This window comes from Tetrao urogallus (genome assembly GCF_951394365.1).
Source record: "Tetrao urogallus genome assembly, chromosome: 4".
Lineage (NCBI taxonomy): Eukaryota > Metazoa > Chordata > Aves > Galliformes > Phasianidae > Tetrao > Tetrao urogallus.
In genome coordinates this window covers 33,992,908-34,015,095 of record NC_136817.1, presented here as the reverse complement: position 1 = coordinate 34,015,095, position 22,188 = coordinate 33,992,908, and the positions used below count along the sequence as shown (strand labels likewise).

General features: G+C 37.6%; 1 protein-coding gene across 1 annotated transcript in view; it reads left to right on the top strand.

The window, feature by feature from the left end:
* Positions 1–7,471: 7,471 nt before the first annotated feature.
* Positions 7,472–22,188, top strand: part of BLTP1 (bridge-like lipid transfer protein family member 1) — a gene marked incomplete at both ends in the record, with an annotated part of 100,945 nt that continues 86,228 nt past the window's right edge. The window contains 7 exons of the mRNA XM_079534613.1: positions 7,472–7,568; positions 11,094–11,210; positions 13,054–13,132; positions 13,780–13,844; positions 17,375–17,561; positions 18,612–18,693; positions 19,317–19,510. Of these exons, the coding sequence (XP_079390739.1) occupies positions 7,472–7,568; positions 11,094–11,210; positions 13,054–13,132; positions 13,780–13,844; positions 17,375–17,561; positions 18,612–18,693; positions 19,317–19,510 (821 nt within the window). The remainder of the gene's footprint in view (positions 7,569–11,093; positions 11,211–13,053; positions 13,133–13,779; positions 13,845–17,374; positions 17,562–18,611; positions 18,694–19,316; positions 19,511–22,188) is intronic.

Here is a 22,188-nt window from a genome sequence, read left to right as displayed (position 1 = left end):
TGAGAGTTGGCCTCTTCTCCTGTGTAACTAATAATAAGACTGGAGGGAGCAACCTTAAGTTGCACCAGTGGAGATTCAGGTTGGGTATTATGAGAAATTTTTTCCCATGAAGAGTGGTGATGTGATGCACAGGCTGCCCAGGGAGGCAGTGGAGTCACTGCTCCTGGAGGTGTTCAAGGAAAGTGGAGATGTGAGACCAAGAGACATGGTCAGGGAGCATGACAGGGATGGGCTGGCAGTTGGGCTGCGTGATGTTAGTGGTGTTTTCCGTCCTTATGTTTCTGTGTTGAAGGAGGGCACTCTTTTTGGGTGAGCTGTTGGAAAACTCTGGCATGTGGAGTGTGCGTCAGCTGCTCTTGGGTAACTGTCCCTTTACATAATTGTGTCGTTAGGGAAATAAGCTACGAGTTGACTGTTCGCTTTATGGACAGCTGTGGAGTTGTCCTGTGCTGAGATGCTGCCTTCTCCTACCAACTGATATTCTTTTATAACTTCCTATAGCACTTGTTGCTGTGCCAAAATGTTTGGGTTGGCTGCAGGCTGGCACAGGTGCTACTGAACATCTGCATTTAGCTTATGAAAGGATGATGTGATAGATGGTCATAAGATTCATTTTCAGTTTTGATTTCTAGCAGACTGCTCCCTTTTCCCCCATAGTTTGACAATATGTCAGAGGAGAAATTTAGAGGGAATGCTTTGGAAAAATACATGAGAAGTAATTTCATGGAATATTTTAGAGGCACAGAGGTACAGTGCTGCTGTGCAGACCTAAAAAAGAGGAAGACAAGAAATCTGTCGTTTTGTTGAGTCTGTATCAAAGAAGATATTTTTTTTTCTAAATGGAGTGTACATAGAGTTTTCTAAATAAGTGTACATAATTCTTCTAACATTAGAACTACACAAGCTTTAGGTTCTGTTCTGGTTTTGTTGTTTTTTTCTAAACACCAAAAGCTACCAACATTAGTGACCAAATAACTTTCCCATGAGGAAGTTTGGGAGGCATGCTTTCCCACCCATCCCCCAGTTTAAAAGTAAATGAAAAATCATGCAAAGTTCAGTTGGGCACTGCTGGACCAGCAGTTGGGTGATGCAAGGAGTATTATCTGTTGGTTGCCACAGTAGGAGTTTCTTTAATTTCATGTGTACTATACCTGATATCCTGTACTTTAAAATAAATAATAATAATAAGAAAATCTGTACTTCTGTTTGTTGTTGTGGTTTTTAAAGGGCACAGGGAGTCATATGTTACAGTATTTCATTTTATTTTTTCTAAAGGTAACTTTGGAGTACCAAAAGCATTCGTTTTTCAAAAGATTTGAAGTAAGAAATACATCACTTCTGACACCTTTGGATACCTAATCAATAGATTTCTGCTAAAAATCATCTTTTTCATTGCACTTTTTTTTTGGATGTGATACATGTCTAAACCACTGAAACTTAATTTTTGTTTTTTTTCCTCCTTCTCTCAAGAGTGTTAATATTTAATGTATTTGCTTCTTTGGCAGTTGCTAGTTCCCTTCTAGATAAAGCAAATCTCATCAGGTAGACTGCTGTAAAAAATGATTTTTATATCTTAGAGCTCTTCAATTCTGATTTAATTCATTTCTTAAGTAAGCGTATTTTCTAATGTGGGCTTCTGTAGTGTGAATAGGGTGTAGCTGGTACCATCCACACAGCAGTATGATAGGTGTGTCACCCGTTTCTATTTGAGGCTGTAGTGCAACTTGTTTGCAGTTTATTGCTCATTAGTCCAAGAACTCCAGCAACTTTCCTTTTCTTCCTCCCTCTTTACTGTACTTGCTGGCTCAGGACAGCTGAGTTTTCTTAGCCTGCTGGGGATTAGTTGGAAGTCACTGGACTCAGCTGGAATGTTTGGAGAGAGCCAAGGTTGGCAGCTCTGCGTTCTGTGAGGTGTGCCAAAGGTGCATCCAGATGATGATAGGTTCAGTGTACCCTGTGCAGCAAGTTCACCTGAGTTCTGTTTACATTTGCAGGGTTTCTTTCTGATATCACTCAGTTATCTGAAGCTCTCGTTTTGTACCATGTTTTCCTGGAGAAAGGAATGGATGGATAGGGCACAAAAATGCCTTTTCCTTGCTTTTCTTTAAGGAAGTATTTACTACAGATAGAAAGCATCCATGCACATTGTCTGAGTACATTCATTTAGACTAGCAGGATTTATTTCCTGCTGGTGTTCTGAGTGTAATTGTAACTCCACCTTCTAGAAGATAGTGTAGAAATTGAGAGTTAAGTGTTTTCAGAGTGGAAATTAACTTTTAGTCATGAGGAAGCAAATGTGCATTTTATTTTAGAAAGCAGATCTTGTTTTTCTTTCCAGTTAACAAATACTCAGTAAGCACTTAATTTTTGTGAAAATGCAAGCAATGCCCATGGTGAGTTTAAATTCCTATTTCATTTCCCCCATGCATTTTAATCATAATAAGGTTTTTGGTGGTGGTCTTGCCGGGGCAAAGTCCGAGTGTGATAAGGGATCTGGGTATCAAGGCTGTTGGATTTGGGCTTCTTTTTTTGTGTTTTTCTGTTTTTGCCTTTCCAGTCCAGCTTTTGAGTGGGCTTCTGTCTCACTTTTTGGGAGTCAATTCTTAGCTATGCATGTTTTCTGTACGCTTTTAATGATGTTGTTCAAGCAGAGGTTTGTCTTGGGGTTAAGAGCAAGCATGTCAGGCTGTGGTTAATCTAGTTTACTGATTTGGTGTAACTGAAGTATGTTTATGGGTAGTTGATGTGGCTGCTTCTGAGAGATTGGCTTCTTAGGAATGGTGTATTTGCTGTGGAAGTTCAGTCAGGTTTGGAATACTGGATGCGGGCTGGAAATGAGGTGCATTCCCTCAGGACTGCAAGATTACTTACCTCAATTTTTCCGTCACTTACATCTTTTTAGTACTGAGAAAAATTGAATAATCTGTGGCTTAAGTAATTAATTTTGTTAAGTCTGTTAGGTGCATGTTTCTCCTACAAATAATGCTCTTCTGACCAGGAGTAGTAGATCTGAAGAAACAGGGAAGCCTCACATCTGCAGCTGGATCTAAAAATGCACATGGGAAGAAGACCCCAGTGTTTCAGTGTGCCATCACAAACAAAACTTTGGCCTTCTGTCTGCCCATGTTCCACACATCTCATCTGTGGGCAGATGACTGCACGACACCTTAAAGGACTGCTGTGACAACAAGTACTGTGATTCTTCCACTTTGGTGCCTCCAGACTCTGCCTCTTCTCTTTTTGTCCTCTGAGGAGGAACTTAATAAGCTTATTGTATGTGTTAACATGGCATGCAGTCATTAAAGCTACTAGTGATGTACTGAATAGTGAAGATGTGTTTAAATTAAAAGAAAAAAAAAGTGTGTTGTTGTGGTTCTGGAGCATTCTTTGTTTATTGAGAGCATCACAAGACAGTGGACACCTTGATAAAATGCTGTAAATAAATGCAGAAGAGGTACATGTCTATGTGTAGGTCTTCCTTCCTTGTTGCTGTTTTCTGCCTGGTGCTGGCAGGCTGTAAGAGTCTCTTCCCACCTAGCCTCATGCCTCCCAGAGCTCTGGAAAGCACACTGCTCCTGCACAGTAGTGCCCTAGCAGTTCACATTTAAACTACAGATACACCAAGAAATTGGTTAATGCTCCCACGAAGTGCAGCAGTTGGGTTGCACTCTTGTTGGACTGCAAAGTGACTTTGGCCTTAAGAATGCATGTAACAGCTGGACGTTGACAGCGGCTGCTATGTGTTCCCAGAAGACTACACCACTTCCTCTTGATGCTGCTGGTGGTCCTTATCCCACCTGTCTGTCCTCCTTTGCCATATAAGTGCACAGGGATGTGTTAAGCTAATCCATATAGGTGGAATTGCTTTGTAATCGAAATGAACACCTGTGCCCCTGAGATCCACATGCATCCAGTGCAGTGCTGCCTGTTCTGGACACCAGCACTTCTACCACCATGTAGCTCCCCCCTCAAGGGTCTCAGATGAGGTCAGTGTGGTAATGCATCAGCGTGCAGCTCCAAAACTCGCACTGATGTCTGACAGAGGGCTGCTGGGCTTAGTTGCGTGTGAGTTGCAAATGTTATTCAGAAAACTTACAAGGATATCCAGCTTATGGTTGGGGTAGTGATGACAGAAAATGATGAATGTGTACTCTGAATAGGTAGTATCAAATCCTATGGCTTCCAGTCTCTGACTTGTGTTAGGGCCATAACCATTTTGAGTATCCTGACTCTGTATCATGTATTGTTGGCTTTGTTTCTTTGGAAGTATTTTAGGAAATGTGCGATTTCCTGAATTGCTAGGAATTTCAATGGTAGTTTTTAAAAAATTCTTGGAGGCTTAGTGTTGTCTGTTAAGGTGGTCCTTATTATTTGGCAATGCTTCTACTGTGGTCTTGATCAAAAGAGTAGAATTTGGTTAATTTTTGCAGTAAGGGAGGAAAAAAAGGTTTTCTTTTGACTCCATGCTGCAGTGTGTTCATCAGTTTCTCCAGTTCTTCTGCCATTCACAGACCCAAGGCTCCTGAAGGCAGCCTGTAGTGTGTCTTCCATTATGATGGGGTTTTCATTAAGGTATTGTGAATGTCTTACAGCAAATTACAGTGCCATTATGTGATTTAATTAGTCATTGTAACAGCTCTTCTAAAACAAGGACTTCTTTTTAAGAAATGGTTTTGAGTCATTCTGCTTATCTCTGTTTGTGAGGAAGCTAGTTAGTGGCTTCTTTGTCACCACTCCTGCCAGCAGTGTCTGGTGGTGGAATTTCTTTTTTGCAGTGTGTTTTTTGCTTATTATTTTCATGTTCTTTCCTCCCCATTCTGTTCCTTCTTATCAGAAGATGTGAACAAATTGCTAGTGTTTGTTAGTGGGGCTGTACTTGTTCTTTATTTCAGACCATAGGCTCATATCACAGAATTGCAGGAGTTAGAGGGAACCTTAAGAGATGACTGAGTCCAATTCCCCTGCAAAAACAGGGACCCTACAGCAGGTCCCACAGGTAGGTGTCCAGACGGGTCTTGATATCTCCATAGGGGAGACTCCACAACCTGTCTGGGCTCTGTCAACCTGTTCCAGTGCTCTGTCACTTGTACTGTAAGGAAAATCTTCTGCATGCTTGTATGGAGTTTCCTGTGTTCAAGTTTTAGGCCATTACTCTTTGTCCTGTCCCTTTGTGCCACTGGAAAAAGCCAGGCCTCATCCATTTGCCTCCCACCTCCCTTTTGATATTTATAAATATTTATCAGATTCCCCCTAGGTCTTCTTTCCCCACACTGAACAGACCCAGGTTACTCAGCCTTACCTCATACAGGAGATGCTCCAGGCCTTTATCATCTTTGTGGCTCTCCACTGAACAATTTGTAGGAGATCCCTGTTTTTTTCTTGAGCCCCTTGTTGCAGAGTTCCTCACCAGCAGATCGTAGTTCCAAGGTACTGTATTTTTAGAGCTAGGAGAGAAACAAATGTGTTGAAAGCGAGTATTTCCAACTTCCATGCTTTGTTCTCAAATTCTATTACTGAGAGATGGTGTGGATACCACAGGACAGTCTGGATAAATATTAGTCCTTCTGCCTTTTCAAAGATGATGTGCTACTTATGTTCTTTTGCTCTGGATGGAAGGTGTAGGAGACTTCACACAGAAAAAATCTTTTTCTCTTGAAGGCTGAATGCTGACAGCAAGACTGGCTGCCAGGAGCTGGAGGGTGTTTAAAAAAGGGAAGAATTATTTCTCAGTAAGAAGGCTTGACAGCTTATGTCCAAGGGAGAAAGCTTCAAATGAAACTAATGCAAGAAAAATACTGCCGTGTGATTACAAATGCTATTGAGTTGAGCAACTCCCTGTTAATCATGCTTAATTAATATAACCCAGTTGCAGGGTGATTTATGGGTGGCTTGAATAAAGGCGTAAGATCAGAAGGACTGGTTTTCTACGCTTTGTGTAACAGCAACGCTGTGTAGTCAGTTTTTACAGTGACTAATGCAAATCCATTGTGAAGCAAGGGAATTAGTGGGCATGCTGGATTAATAGGTTGTGGAAAGTTTTGGTCACTCTTGATTAGTTGGGAGTGCAGCCTTGAGCCTTTCTTTTCTTCGGGGATGCAGAGTCTGCGCCGCCGGCTGAGTGCACATTGCAGTGTTTGTAGGATGCCAAATGGCAGCTGCCTCGAGCTGTAGGCAGAGCTCTGTTGAGTACTGATACCTCTGTGCAATCCTGTGCTGCATTGGTCTTCATCTCCACCTGAATTTTTGCGTACGTGTGTGATTGCATTTGTACTGCCCAGGGAGAAGATACGTGGTTAGAGATCTGTGTGGCCTCTGCTTCTCAGAGGAGGTAGCTGTACTTCTTTGATGCCTCTTCAGAACAGGTGGTCATACTTGTTGCTTTTCTGAATTAGATTTTGGCTTAATGCAGCTCACGTGAGGAATGAAAGCCTCCTATCAAGTTCAGCTGCCTTTCAACCTTTGGGCTTCTACACATACCCATAAACAACCTGATGCTTCCATATGCTGACATAAACACATACTTTCTTATGTATAGAAGGAAATCAGTTTTCCCTGCTTAGTTACTGAAGGAAACAATCAAATGTAAGCAAATGCTTTGATTGGTCTCTGTTTGCTCAGTAGCTGAAAACTGAACTTGTGAATCGTTGTTCTGGGCTATGATGACTTCTTTGCTGGTACAGAGAACTGCCTTCTTTTTTTCTCCTGTGTCACCCACAAAAATCAGGAATAAGTTTATAAAATGCATGAGTGCGTGAATAGAGATTTGAACTAAAGTAGCCTTTAGAGAGTGGTTCATCTCTTCCAGAAATAGCACGTATCCTTTTTGCTTTCAAATAATCTGGTTTCCGTTCTGCATTTAAAAATAAGTATGGAATACATGAGTTATTGGGGAGTTAGGACTGAGGGCAATTCCCTTGTAATGAGCTGCAACTGCTGCCTGTCTGGAAGGAACATCTTAGAAAGCAAATTTCTACTGAGTGAATATCAAGTGTGTGCTTTGTCTTGGTATCTTGTTAGGCATTTGAACATTCTAGCACAGTCCTACTTTATTTGTATGTTCTGTTGCTGTTTGACTCAGTGCTGCGGTGCAAGAGTTGTATCAACTTGTTTCTATTATGTGCTGTAGGGGCAGTCAGGCTACTAAATTTAGAGAGCATAGTCTGGGATATTGTTGATCTGTAATCTGGTTTAGGTAGGCACCTGTCTGGAAACTGTTTCAGCAGACAGCAGTCTTCTGCTCTGTGTTTCTGATCTAGAGAAGAAGAAAGAATTTCACAAAGATGCCATTGAAGGAATAAAGCAAATTCATGTTTTTGTGAAGCGGGCTGTTACAGACTGTTTAATATGGCACGTACTTAATTTTCTCCACAGTGTAATGTACTGAGAACTAATTTTTAATTTTTTTTTTTTTTTTTTTTTTTTTTTGCTTCCCCTTCAGTTCTATAGGTGGTGGTGCAAAGACAATTTAGCAATGGATCAAAGAAAAAATGATAGCTTTGTCCCAAGTATCACACAGTTGGAAGACTTCTTAACAGAACACGACTCCAATGTTGTTTGGCTGTTAGTAGGTAAGGTGAATTTATGTTGTTTTGGTTAAATGGTTGGTTGGGTGTTTTTTTTTTTTGGTGTACTTTTAAACACGCTTCTCAAAACGTTGATATCTGGCCAAAAGACATCAACGCATTGAAAATAGATTCTTACTTGTCATATGACTATTAAGTGATGTACAGCATCATCCTGCTGAGATGTATGGAAACTGAATCCAGTGTGCCCTGTGCACAGTGCTCAACAAGTGCTGGAAAATAAGAGCTCAGTGAGAATTCCTGTCCACAGAATAAATTTCCTCTAACACCAGATTAAGCTGTTGATAACCTGCAACACAATAACAGGATTAGTGTTGTAGCACAAATATGTCGGTAGCTGCTATTTGATACAGTGTACATAGTTTGAATAAAGATATAAAAACTCTTGTGCTTAATGAAATAACTTTTAGATTAAATTGCTTGTCACGGTAAGCATGTAAGCATTACATACTCAATTGTAGATTGTTTTTTTTGTTGTTCTTTTGTTTTTAAAGTTCCTGACTTAGGAATGTTAGTCTTCATTACATTCCTGCTGTTGTTTTTTTATATTTGTGTGCAGCTACTCTTATTCTCTGAATCTGTGAGTGAGTGGGTAGGGAGAGCAAAATAATGATTGAGTTGTACTCAGATCAGAATGAGAATACTGGATGCGTAGGATGGATTTGGACTTGTCCAGAGACAGATACTACCATCTTTTCAGCCCTTGTTTTTGGATCTGGAGCAAAAAGCAGCAGAGGGAAAGATACCTTTCTTTTTTCGACTTTTGAGGATTTGAAGCATATCTGTTGGCTATTGATGCACTGGAATTATCTTTCAGTAGACCCAGTTGAATGACTTGGACATAGGCAGATTAGCTGAGGATGCGTTCTGAATGTTAATCGTTTCTCTTTCAATACGCTGAAGTGGAAAGTTTTCACTCAGTATAAAATTTTAAGTGTAATCAAGATGAAAATAGCAGAAGTCACCATGCTGACAGTTGCTTATGATAAAACAAAAGATGGGTATGGAACTGATTTGTGAAATTCGTCTCCAGAACCTTTAAATGAAACCTAGATATGCTCAGGTTGTTCGCCTAGTATAGAAGTCAATGGCAGTCAGCAGAATTTTTTTCTTTCTCTGATTTTTCACTCTTCACAGTGGAAGCAAACTATTAGGAATACTACTTGGGAAGTATGTAGAATATAAACAATTCAGTACATCTGTACAATTCTTTATTCTGTACAAGTTAAACCAAAGGCTTTGTTTAGCTTTCTTACTTGTTTGTATGTTTCAAAGAAGAGTGTGTGAAACTTCAAGAAATTATCTGGTCTGTTCTCTTTTTCTAAGGACAGATAGACCTGGGTAAAATTATATAGTATTGAGGGGCTGCTGATCTCTTTATTTCTAAGAAGCTGCCTAGAATTCTGAAAGCAATGACAGAAACAAAATCCTGGTAGCCTCCTGTTTATGTGAGGTTTGGATGCAAAGACATTAAAGTAATGTTTATTAACCAACCCAGCTGCAACCAGCCATCCTCTGTTTTTAATATGCTGACCCGTGGCACCTTGTTACAACAGAACAAAAAAAAAAAAGTCAGTAATTTATCTTCACTTGATAAGTTCTTCACTTGATACCTGAAACAGTAAAAGAGGTGCTGAATTTTACAAATGAACATGTTCTTCAAAGAGTTGTTGCTCAATTCTAGAATAATTTAAAAAAAAAGTTTGATATAGTAAGCTGTTCCAGATGTAATTTCCAAAATGTAACTTAAGCAAAGAGGCTTTTAAAATAATGGAATATAATGATGAGAATAGTGTAACTTACAGGATCTGTCATTTAGTAGCAGAGACAAAATTTGTTGAGAGGAAAGAAAAGGAGTAAAATCCAGGGCAGATGTGAGGCTGGTGGCAAAGACCATGGATTAGGACCATAGCACCTGGAAACTCTTAGTTTGCTGATTTTTTTCTTTAATTTTTTTTTTCCCAGAATGTCACCTTGACATTCTTGGCTTTAAGTTAAGTGTCTAGTTGAACTTTAATCTCAAATTAAATGTTATGACTGGAATGAGACCCTCTTGAGTGTGAGTCATGCCACCTTTCTCCCTGTACTGCCAAAGGAGCGGCAGTGAGGAGCTTACTCATTTAAAAGCAAGGTGAGGTAAATGCTATCCATGGTGTGTGCCTTCACTGAATGCCAACAGTAATTTCTTTTCAGTAATTTAGTTTTCACCCTGCATTCCATGTTTTCATGCAAGCATCTGTGCAAAATCTGAGATTCAACTTGCTCTGTATGTCAAGCATCTTGCCTGGGTGTATGAGCTACTTGACTTTTGGTCATATTGGATCCATCTTCCAGTGAGGAAAAGACAAAGTCATGCAAGTCTTTCTCTTCTGTCTTTTCCTCATTGTTCAACAAAGCACAGGAATTGTTACAAAGCAGTGGAGCATCCAGTTGCAAAAAATTGGAGGTGTTTTTTAAATCTTTTTTGTTAACCACCTGAAGTCTCTTCAGAGTGAAGGCACACCCAGATGTTTTTCTGCACTTCAGTTTTCCCATAAAAAGAACAATAAATCTGAGCTAAATATGAAGTACATACAAGTGGAAAACTTCTGTTACAGAGGTCAGTTAGTGTAATTAATAGGGATACTTTAAATGCAAGTATTGCTCGATTTGCTACTCTGCTTCAGACGAAGGAGATTGGTAATTATCAAGTGCGAGTTAGAAGTAGTCTGTTCTCTGGCAGCTGCATTCCTTCTGGGTTTGTCCTTCTGGAATCTTTGAGAACCCTTGGAGTTAGAAATAGGTTACCAGCTCTTAATCAACTAAAGTAAAAATTACTTTGGGGATTAACAGACCTAATTCTGTTCTGTTCTGTTCTGTTCTTTTTGTTTTAACATGTTTTTCACTTGACTGCTGTTTCTTTTTTTCTTTTTTTCTTTTTTTTTTTAACCTCCTGTAACAGTTCGCATTTGAACTGATGCCAGCTTTCTGCTAAGCCAAAGACTAGTCTATTTTTCTCAGGCTACAAGAATGTAGGAAATAATTTTGGATTTCATAGTAACATTTTCAATGTTCAGGAAATTTAAGTTAGAATTCATGGTCTGGAAAAGGAACATAGTATGGCTTCTGTGGGTCGTTTTGAGAATGTTAAAATAAGTGATTGTGTGGAATAATGCCAGTTATTGTGTGATCTATGAAATTTAGCTTAGTGGATGACAAGAAATGATAGTGAAACATATGGTTCCTGTAGCGGAGGCTCAATAGGCCAGTTTTTCAAACTAGGTAATGGATGAGCAGTGAAGAATCTATGCTTTTCTGAGCTTCCTATTTCCCTATTTTTCCTCTTTTCACACTTTTCAACTGAAAACACCCATCTAAATGTTCCATCAATATCAATTTATTTTTTTTTTAAATTGTAGGAAGAACATTATGCTGTATAGTTTTAATAGATAGGAGTTTTTTAGTCTTAATAGGTTTTTATCCAGGTCAGTGTACTTTAAAAATATTTTAATTCATTTAATCTTTCAACAGCGACAATATTGTCTTGCGGATGGATTATCTACCTGACTTATTATAATTCCCGGAACATTGGACTAATCTTAACATTGGTTCTTAACAGACTATACAAGCATGGCTACATCCATATTGGTAAGTTATGATTACATTAATGCTGTTACATGTTCATTTACAGCTTTTTATTATACTTTGGTATGCTAAAAACCAGTTGTAGCTAAAATCAAAGTACTCCCATGGTAAGGGATCAGCATGGATTTATTTTTTATTTTTATTTTTTTTAAAAAAAAAAGTTCAATATTGTGCTTGAAATGTAGTTAGAAACCCCTTGGCAGGGGGTTGGAATTTGAGCCTCCCATAAGGAGGTTTCATTCCAACTTGAGCCATTCTGTGATGAAATGTTGTTTCATTTCCTAATTGTTCATGGATATCTTATTTTATATTAACATTCACTTGATGACATTATATTGTCTGTTTTAGGCTTTATACTTTTATGAACATAAAATCTGGACAGTTTCTATTACCCTTTTCAAAAGCCTGCAATCATAATAATCAGTTTCTCTGAAAGGAAAAGGCTGGTATGAGCCCAGGGTCTGCTTGAATTAGCCTGCTGGTTTGATTTTAAGGGGCAACAGTTTTCTGCTCTCCTGTGCCTCTAGGGGTGGTTATACAGCATTTGAAGCATGGGTAGCAGCTGCTAGGAGGCTTGAAGAAGCATGCTCAAGCCTTGACTCCCTTGTTATAGCAGTGTCCTTGCTTTCCAAAGAAGCTATCAGAACAACTAAATGATATTAATCTGTACTAGGAACACCTTATCTTGAATTTATGCTAGCTAGAACATTCCCATCAAAATCCATTAACTTAAATAAATAAATAAAATTTAAAATACTTTTGAATAAGGTCAGTACAAATCACTTGGGCACTCACCCACATTTCAGAAATATCTGATACTTAGACAAAGGGCTGTAGCCCACAACCTCACTCTGATTGCACTTTTAACTTCCTTTCATTTATTTCTCCATGCCTTTCTCTCTCTGCTTTCTGGAATGACTATTTTAGTTGTGGACTTTTAGTGCAACTATTGATCATAAATATTGTGAAAATTTAAAATAAAACAAGAGAAAACAACCTTACACATACCCATCTGCCACAGAGACTATCTCAGTGCGGCCTCAAGACTTTAAGAACTGTAATCTGAACCATTTTCAAATCTGAGTTTTTTTAACACGATACAGAAAATCTTACCGACTGCTATAAGCTTTTATTAAAATTTGTGTGTGAAATTACTATTAAGTAAAGACAACTGGACATAGCTGTCAAAATATATGGCATTCTTCATGAACTTAATCAGTAGGAAGAGCATTAAATTCCCATGATTAACAGCTTACATTCAATCTATTAATGTGACAGAGTTTTTTGTTGTTTTTTGTTTTGTCTTAAAAAGTCATGGTTTACTTAACTATGTGTGACTGGAGTGAAAAGCATTAGGAAAAATATAGGCTATTGCTTTGCCTTCTGGTCTTTTTGTATTTATTAATCCTTTTCTGCTGTAAACACAATTTGTCACTGCAATTGCACTGAAAACTTGATAGCCATTTAAGATACGAAAAATTCTTCAGGCGAGAATCTTTGTTTCCCTAATTAAAGTCTTGCATACAGTGGCTTCATAGTAAAAACGTTCAAAATATCTTCCTTAAACTGTCTCCTAAGCTTTTCAAGGCATGTAGGCATCCCTGAGTGACAGATGTCTCTCTGGTGGTCTGCTGTATTCGTGGACGGTGCCGAATCTGGCAGCTCTTAGAGCTGTGTACTTTTTGTCTTACATATTCTGAGCTTCTCCTCTGAAAGTTGATGCCTTTTTGAAGGGAAAGCTCAAGATAGCAAACACAGTTCAGATAATTGAACACTGCATTCTTCTCGTACAGAACATAAAGTGTCAACAAGTTGAGGCTAATGCCTGTGATCTCTTTCACGTTAGGTTCCTTTTCGTTCTCTGTGCTGTCTGGAAAAGTCATGGTTCGTGAAATCTATTTCATCACAGAAGACATGTCTATCAGGTACAGATTTCCAAGGGAGTCATTGTTCTAATGTATATCTAAGTAATTAAAATGCCATTTTACCAATGAGTAATATGGATATTTACAAATTTTAAAAATAAGCAGACTCTTTTGGTGGTAGTATTTTGACATTGTTAGAAATGGACATGTTGTTTGCTGATTTTCTGTTTGAGCATTATCAGTTGAAACAGTGTGCTGGATAAGATTATAGTTGTCCTTCATATTTGTAAATTAAAATATTCTAGAGTTTGAAGAAAACTATTTTTTAATAATCTCTTTTCACTCCATGCTTCTGCTCTTATGTCTTGAAGATTCATTTTGGCCAAGTAGTTTGTCTTAATACTGGAACTGAGAATAATTTGTTTCGTGAACTGCTGTCTAGCAAATAGTTCATAATGTTTTTTTTCTAATCATAAAAGTTGGAAAATATTGAGTAGACAATGGCTGTAGAGTTCTGTACAACTTCGACTAATAGGGTAATTGTGTAATATTATACTGTGAGACATTAATTTCTTTATCCTTTGATACTGCTTGTTCACTATTGAAACTGCAAATCTCTGCAGTGCATAAGGCAGCATGTCAAGAAGCTGCTGAAAGAATTTTGGGTGATTAATCTTTTAATTCCTGTTTTATCTACTTTAATTTAGAATCCAAGATGGATTTATCATATTTCGCTGGTGGAAGATGTACAACCCTAAACAGAAGCAGCATGGTAAGCATCTCAGAAGGGCTTCCAACTTTGAGTTCAGTTTACATGTTGTCTTCATGAAAGTACTTCCTTTGCACAATTGCGTGCAAGTTGTTGATTTGTTAATATGTACCTGGGTTATGTTGAAACATCAGGAAGTTCTTTAAGCTGGTTCGTTGATATTAACACAATAAAATAAATACAGGATTTATAATCAAGGACTCAACCTTCTCAAGACAAATATGATTAATCTTAATAGTAGCCTTCATTAGCTGTAGTCTGAGCACAATTGACTCTGTACTGAGGTTTATAACCATGATAAATAGAGACTCTTGTTCTGAACTGATTTTAGTTTTCAAGATTTGCTATTGTGTCAGTATTTTAGTATAAAGTTACGATAAGGGATGGTCAGTAGTTGATAACTTGTCTTGCTGATATCTGTGGTCCTAGAAGTGAGGAAGTGAGGAAAAACACATTTATTTTTCTTTCTTATCCACAACTGATGATGGAGGAATAACACTGAGTAGAAGAGATTGATTCCGTCTGCAGAATACACTTTGAGAAAACACAAACAACCCTGTGACGTATTCTTAGACATTTATAGGATTAGAATCTAGTTGGATGGATGTCTCAAGTGCTGCCTTGACTTTTGAAGCATCACAGTTCCATTGCTAGTTCAAGGGGGTACAGAAATAGCATTTGTATGCCACTGAGGAGGGCACTAATTGAACTTAACTTTGAAATGAACTTTGGAGGGCCTTTCTCCCCCTCTGCCTCTCTCCTTTGGAAGTGGCCTCTGATGGTGCAAATTAAAGCCTCTTAGATTTGCCAGGAAGTTTGTACAGCTGTTGCTTATTCAGTACCAACTCAACAGTGATAAGAGTAGTGTGTGCATGTTATGCAAGTAGATTAGAGACACCTTTCGAAATACTGATATAAATTAGAGCAAGTTGCTCATTTTTTTTAAGTATTGAGGCATTGCATGATAAGATGCATGATTCAAGTTCTTTATACCGTAAGATGAGTAATTCAGAAAGTAGAACTAACCTTTAAAGTTAATTATGTTCTTGTAACTACAGGTTACCATGCAACAGGTATTCATAGAATTTTTTTCTTCTGAATGTTAGAACATATTTCTCTAGTGGTTCAAAGAATGGAAAATGAAATGAACTTAGACACAGCTGTTCTTACTGCCTGTCTTTGGTGGTATTTTTGCTTGTCAGTTTTTGAATGCTTTAATCATTACTATTAGTACTTAAGCCTGCCTAATTAGCAGGCAAATAATCCAAGTAATTGAGAAGGTCAGAAATCTCTGTGTTTGACAACAAAAAAAATTACTCTCTTAAAGAAATACTGTTCCTCCTAGGAAAAATAACCTTGCTTACTTTTCATTGTAATTACTTAGCAGAGATTATTTTATTTTTAAATTGAAAATTAAAATCATTGATGACTCAGCCTATTGAAATATATTCTTCCCAATACTTTTTAATCTATTAATCGAAGCCTAAATACTAAACCACATCGTTAAGGCCAAGAGGTGAAACATTCCTATTTGGAATGTTTGGAAAATGCATAGTCTGAATCTGGGCTAATAAGCATTTTGAAACCCCACTGTATTCTTACAGAAACACAAACTTGAAGTCTTTAAAGATTTTTTGCCTGAAAAGTGTACATTTATTGAAGGCTTAGATATAAGCAGTAATGATTAGTTTGTGTTTTTATATTGGGCTTTTTGTGTGTATGTGTGTGTTTTGTTGGTCTTGTATATAATTGTTCTACAACTGAAGCATTGGGTAGTTCTAACAATTGCATGAAACAGGAATGGGAATTAGTTGTTAATAGCGATGATTGACTTAAGTCTCGTTATTGTAGATTTGATGGGACCTCATAGTATTTTTATGCTGACATATTTAAGGACGTTAGAAGATGTTTCCTTTCTTTTTGTTTATTAAGGCAAGGCTAGTGAAGGATCATGAAGTACTCGAAGGTTTCACTAAGGCTTTTCAGCTGAATAGCTCCCAATATACACCAATGTATTTGGGATCATTTGTCCCCATATGTCTGACCTTACACTTCCCCATGTGGAGCTTCATGAGGTTCCTCTTGCCCCATTTCTCTGCATTTCTCGTTGAGGTTCCTCTGGATGGCAGCATGACCTGCTGATCTGGATTGCTAATGAATTTAAGCAGGACTGGACCCAGTATTTGCCCCCAGGCTCCCTGGTGCTGGTTACTGGCCTCTAAGTAGTCTTCTCACAACTGATTATCATACTCTGGGCCCAACCATTCTGGCAGTTTTCAGCCTATGTCTCTGTCTATTCATCTTCTCAACAGCTTGTCTCCAAGTGCTTTATGGGAGACAATGTCCAAGGCCTTAGGTAGACAAAATCCGCTGGTACGCCCATATTTGCCAGACCAAGAAGTGCTTTCCCCTCATGTACTATGGCAAAGGATGGATTGCTCTTATTGGGACAGTTTGTTGTGTAGATACAGCACATAAGGGGATAGATATGTTTTATTAGTGAAGGGAATGCATTCAATAAAGTCAGTGTCTCTAAACTTCAGCTCTTGGACGCATGCATACACTATGGGCTGCAGTGTTTCTCCTCTTGACACTGACCACAGCAGCAGTGTTAGCTCTGACTTCTTAATTTCTACTGTCTTGTGGGAAATACTACCTTCAGTTTCATGTGAATGCTGTAATAAACATTAATGCTTCTGTTTCCTAAGGTATGTTCGACTTACAAAGACCAGATCAGATTTTAGAGCAGCTCAGGTCTCTTGAGTAAATGTGTAATGGGCATTCTTTCAACTGGGTAATTAGGGGGAAATTGTGCGAGCTTTTTTCCTCACATGAACTACATAACTAGGCCACACTATCTAAGGCAAAAGTATGTCAAAGTATGTCACAAAAATCTCTGCATGCAAGTAGCAGATAAACTTACTTCTAAGTAGTAAAGAGCCAAGCTGATACTGCAGTTAACATTTTAAATTTGTGAAAATGTTGACTGATTGCATAAAACATGCCGCTTCCTAGTTCTGTGTGCTTTTGCTGTCTGTTTCTAAATAAAAGAAAGCTTCTTTTCAATGTGGACTTTCTGTACTGCAGAGCTTTGTAGGAAATCTTTCGGTTTTGGGGATCGGATTGGTATTGAGTACTGCTGGAAGGAGAGTTTGGCAGTGAGGATTTAGTGCTGCGAGTGATTTTTTTGTTTTGTTTTGTTTTTGATTTGTTTTTATATATGAGGCCAAATAACTTGCATTTACAGTTCTGTACAGCTCCTTTCTGGGTTTATTTTTGCATTGTGACCTGAGGAATTGCCTTCAGATTTTATGTTTTGTGTACAGCTGTTGTATTTGCCAGGTTTCACTGATTTGCTTGAAACAGCGTAATTATTTTGTGCGGTTTTCACTGCTTCTTCATATGTAGTATGAAGTTCAGTAGCTGTTCACTACCACGAAGATTGTTTTAGCAAAGTCTGTACATCTATAAAACTAAATCTTGCAAGGGGATGTTGAGATGGAATGTGGAATTTTTTCCTATTCTTCATTTAGATCCGAAGGCAGAAACAAGACTGTATATTATGGTGAATGACTTTGAATTTCATGTGTACAACCGTTCTGAGCTTTATGGACAACTTCAAGAGCTATTTGGCTTGGATCCCACAATAATTCCAGCCAAGAAAGATGATGAAAAAGCACAAGTGAATGGAAGGCAGAGAACACATACCAATCTTGAAAGGTAAATCATTATTCATTATTATTTGCTATTTTGTTGATGCTTTGTTCTATGAAGTGCTGAACTAATTGGGTAATGTTTTCTTAACGTAAGCTCTGAAGGCCAAATGGCTGAAGCACAGGAGAGAGAGAAATTGCACTGACAAGCATGACGGTTTAAATCTTTTTCCTTTCCTCAGTCTTCCCACTACAGTAATTTAAAAAAAAAGGCCAAACTAACCCAATACTCCTTGCTTAATCATCAGAGATGGGTTGAAAAATCTATTTGAAGCACTGTGGAAAGGGAGGATGTGTTGAAAAGGATTATGCTTGCAGAATAATAACGATGTTGCTCAGTAGAAGTAATAATCCCTCAAGATATTAAATGTTAGGATCTGTGTAACATTGGGAGGACATTCTGGTTTTTGAGTCTTACACTCAGAGCAATTCTTGAGTGATTTCTGTGTGTGTGTGTGTGGTTATACAAACCTTAACTATTTCATTCCTCTTTTTGGGTACTCTATAAAACAAAGTGTGGGCATAGAGAGAGTTCTTCTGCATAACTTATTTGTAGTGGTGTTATGTATTCAACTGTAGGCCTAAGTTATGTAGTGGGCTGCTTGCAGTGTGCTGTGATAGTGCTGAGTCTTGGTAGGGGTTGCATCTCCTAACCAGTTTTTTTTTCATATTTTGTTGTTTACACTCTTGCTGACACATACATGAAGGACTTCTGCATTTGCTAAGTGACAGATCACACACCAAAGGCTTAAAAGGGTAATTTGAAGCATATTTGGAAAAAAGCCCAAGTTCCTCAAGGACAATGTACTTGTTTTCTTGTTTTCTACCTGTGTGAGCTCACAGTATACCAGCACCTGAGGTCTAGATGTACAAGCTTCATGTTGCTCTTCCAGGCTCTAGTGGAGTCTGCAGTATGCAACTAGCAGGTTTCTTAGAGGAGGTACTCTTGTGGGAAGAAGTGTTTTCAAAGAGCTGTGCAGTAAAGATCCCTAGAATAAAAGCTTGGTTTGTTTTTCTGTAGAAAAGACTGAATGATTAAAAACCATTTTTTTCACAGTGTAAAAGTAAAAACAGAATCTCAAGACCCTTCTTCTTCATGGAGGTCACTCATTCCTGTTATTAAAGTCAATGTGAGCACGGTAAGTGGGAAAAATGTCCCTGTTAATGAAATTATTTAGTAGTACATGCATAAAAAAATAGATTTGCAACTCATTTTTCTTGAATGTTCTTTGTTATTTTTTTGTTTTCCATCATGCTTTGTGTAAGTTTTGGAATTACATCACCCCCTCCCCTTCCCCCCCTCCCCCCCCCCCACTTTCCTTACACAGTCGTAGATCTTCCTGGCACGCATAGAAACAAAGTCATATTTTCCATTTTGGGAAATAGTATGTTTCTTAGGCTTGTAATGATTTAATGATTTTTAAAGTGTCACAAAATAATTAAGCTAGGTAATGGGTGTTACGCATTCTTCTTATTATTTTTTGTTTCTGTGCATCTTTTACTAGTTTTTGAAATACTGTTTAAAGGTTACTGCTGTTTCACAAAAAACAGAGAAACTGTTATTGTTGTAATAGGAAATAAAACATTTGGAGTTTGAATGTGCAAGGCAAAATTTTATTTATGCACAGGTTATGGCTAAGATTCAGATATTCAGACTTTATTTACTTAGGAATGGTTAAACTGTATTATTACAGGTGAATTATAAATAAATATATATGAAAATGCAATGCATTAGAAGTAATTGGTTATCTTCTTAATTTAGGGTCGCTTGGCATTTGGGAATCATTATCAACCACAAACACTTTGCATTAACTTCGATGATGCTTTTTTGACATATACCACAAAGCCACCTTCCAGCCACCTTGATCAGTTTATGCATATTGTAAAAGGAAAATTGGAGAATGTTAGAGTCATGCTGGTTCCAAGTCCAAGATATGTTGGTCTTCAAAATGATGAGTAAGTTCTGTTGAAGTTTCTGTTAAGATTCTTTATTATTTCTAAATTTATTATCAGAAAATGAAGTAAAGAAAGTTGAATGCATTTGTGACTTCTCTTAATGTGTTGAGATGATTGGCATTTCTACCACACTGAAGTTTTTAAATGTTGAAACATTGATACAATTTCATTTATGGGGAAAAGTACTGTTTTTCTATCACATTCTAGACTCTTTTTTAAGGTATTCTGGTCTATGGTTAATGTTCTGCATTCAGTTATTTTTCTTCACTCTGCGTGTGCAAAACTGGGCTCAGGCTCTGACAGCTATACTGTCTCAGGATAAGTGCAATAGTTGAGATGTTTTGTTCTGTAGATGTAGTTTGCATATAATTTGGAAAACATTTTTAAGAAATTTGAAAATAAAAGCAGGGAAAAGGTACCTGATGTAGTAGAAATTGTGTTATATTCTGAAGGCAGACCTTTCTACCTCTGTGCGTCCTGCTTGTAGACAGCCAGGATTATGCAGCTTTAACAAACTGGAAGATACTAAGGCAAAGAAAAAAAGTAGGTTGCTTGCATGAAAAAAATTGATACTAGGGTTCAGGTTTTATTGCACTTCAACCAAGAAGACATTTATGTGTATACTATATGAAAACCTATTGCTATGGTGTGAATCTCATAGCCAGAATTTTTCTGCATTATATTATTCAATGCTTGCAGTGCTGTATAGTCAACAGATAATTTGGACAAAGCTGCAGAATTTCAGTCATTATTTGAGTCGCAGACATTATTTGCTCAACAAAAATAACACATGCTATCCTTGGGCAACTGCATGTATGATTTTATGTTTAATGATAATATCAATCCATATAGCTCCTAAACAACTGTATCCAGAGAATGAATTACAATACTTGGAAACAAACTTCATTAGTCTGTACTTTAATCAGCTTTGTATCAGCCAGATGCTGCCACTATATAACGTGCCTTTATGTATTTTAACTTCAGATTGCACTCTGTGGGTGTATGCAGAATATCTCAATCTTTGAACATGACGACAAAGGAAACTTCTTCAATTAATATTGAGAGCAAGCTAACAAGATTAAAACAAAATAGGATTAAGATACTGGAACTATTAGCTTTTTATTCCTGCTTCCGCAAAGTGTTTTTCTTTTATGCAGTTGCCGTGCAGCTCCCGATAGCTGAAGGATAGCATGTGTGCAGAAAACATGTGCCCTAATTTACTGTGTAGATTCAATAAATGACCCAGTTCATTGCAAAATGGGAGTGCTTTTGAATCTTGAGAGCCTGCCCTCTTCTGCTTTTTTGGCTTAAACATTAAGCGGTGTGTCTTAACATTCAGGCAGTGTTTGAATAGAAAACAATAAAGTGATGATTAAATTTGTAACAGACTGACTAATCCATACAAACATCAAAAAGCAGACTTAATGGCTGTCATTTATTACAGACTCCTCAACACCTCCATCACTTTTTTTTTCCAAGTAAACTCTCCAAATCCTAGGATTTAGAAAGAACAATAAAGGAAAGTGCTGGATGAGGCCTTCTTTTTGAAGCCCTCGCCCTCTTGGTGGTACACTCAGTTGGAGAAGCTGATGCTACCTGCTTGACCTGCTTGTACAGAGATGCACTTTTCAGATGCAGCGGGTGTGAGCAGAATGAACTGTGCTCTCTCCATGAATTACTGTTTAAATATATCTAAGTACTTCTCTTCCCACTTCTATTCACAGACAGCTAAATAACTTTTTTATTTCAGATCCTACTCTATTTGCATCTCACTAGGGAGGCCAATTCAATTTTAGACAGAAAGAAGAAATAATTGGAAAATTAAAGTGAATAGGAAGTATTTCATCTTTCACTGCTGCTATTACTCTCAAAGTAAAATTGATCTGAAATTTCCCACTAAGTTGCTTATGAAGGACTAGCAGCACATGGGCTCTTCGTCTGCTGCCTCTCATATATTCCAAGCTTTACTATGTTTGAAATGAGGTGCAGTGCAATAAGCAGCATGCTTCTACCCCATTAGTCTTACACCATGTATTTTTGGATTTTCTTCTTTTCATTAAGAAGTGCAAACGTACAGAAGTGGCTGCAAATTGCAAAAGACATCTCTTGTAGTAAAAATACAATGGTCACAATATAATATTTTTTATTGTTACAATAAAATATTTTCTAAATTAGTATGAGGTAATGTAAACAAATGGCTGTAGTATGCGAGTGTACTAGTGTTAGGAGAAATGTTACATGCATTTTGTATTTAGATCCTTTCAAGTGAAACATTATTAAGCAAGAAGAGGGCTTGCTTTTAGTGTTTTTGTTGTGTTTTTTTTTTTTTTTTTTTTTTAAACTCATGGTCTAATTACTGAAGAGCTGAAGACGGCTGGTCCCTCTGGTTCAGAGTGCTATTTTAGTAAGAAATTATTAGCAGGTGAAAGAACATGATGTAGGACAAGGAGAAAGGAATTCTTGATAGAGAAGAAGCATTGAAAGTAGAGCTTTAGTAGCTGTGACACGTGAGAAATGTCTTTGTGCCAAGAGAAAGCTTGTATCTTAGTGCGTGAGATAACTAAAGCAGTTAGCTATTTTATATAGAAGTAATGATGTAACAATCAAATAGTTTCTGCAATTCAGGGTTGACACTGCCTAGCAATATGACTTCTGCTTTTGATAAAGGGAGACAAGAC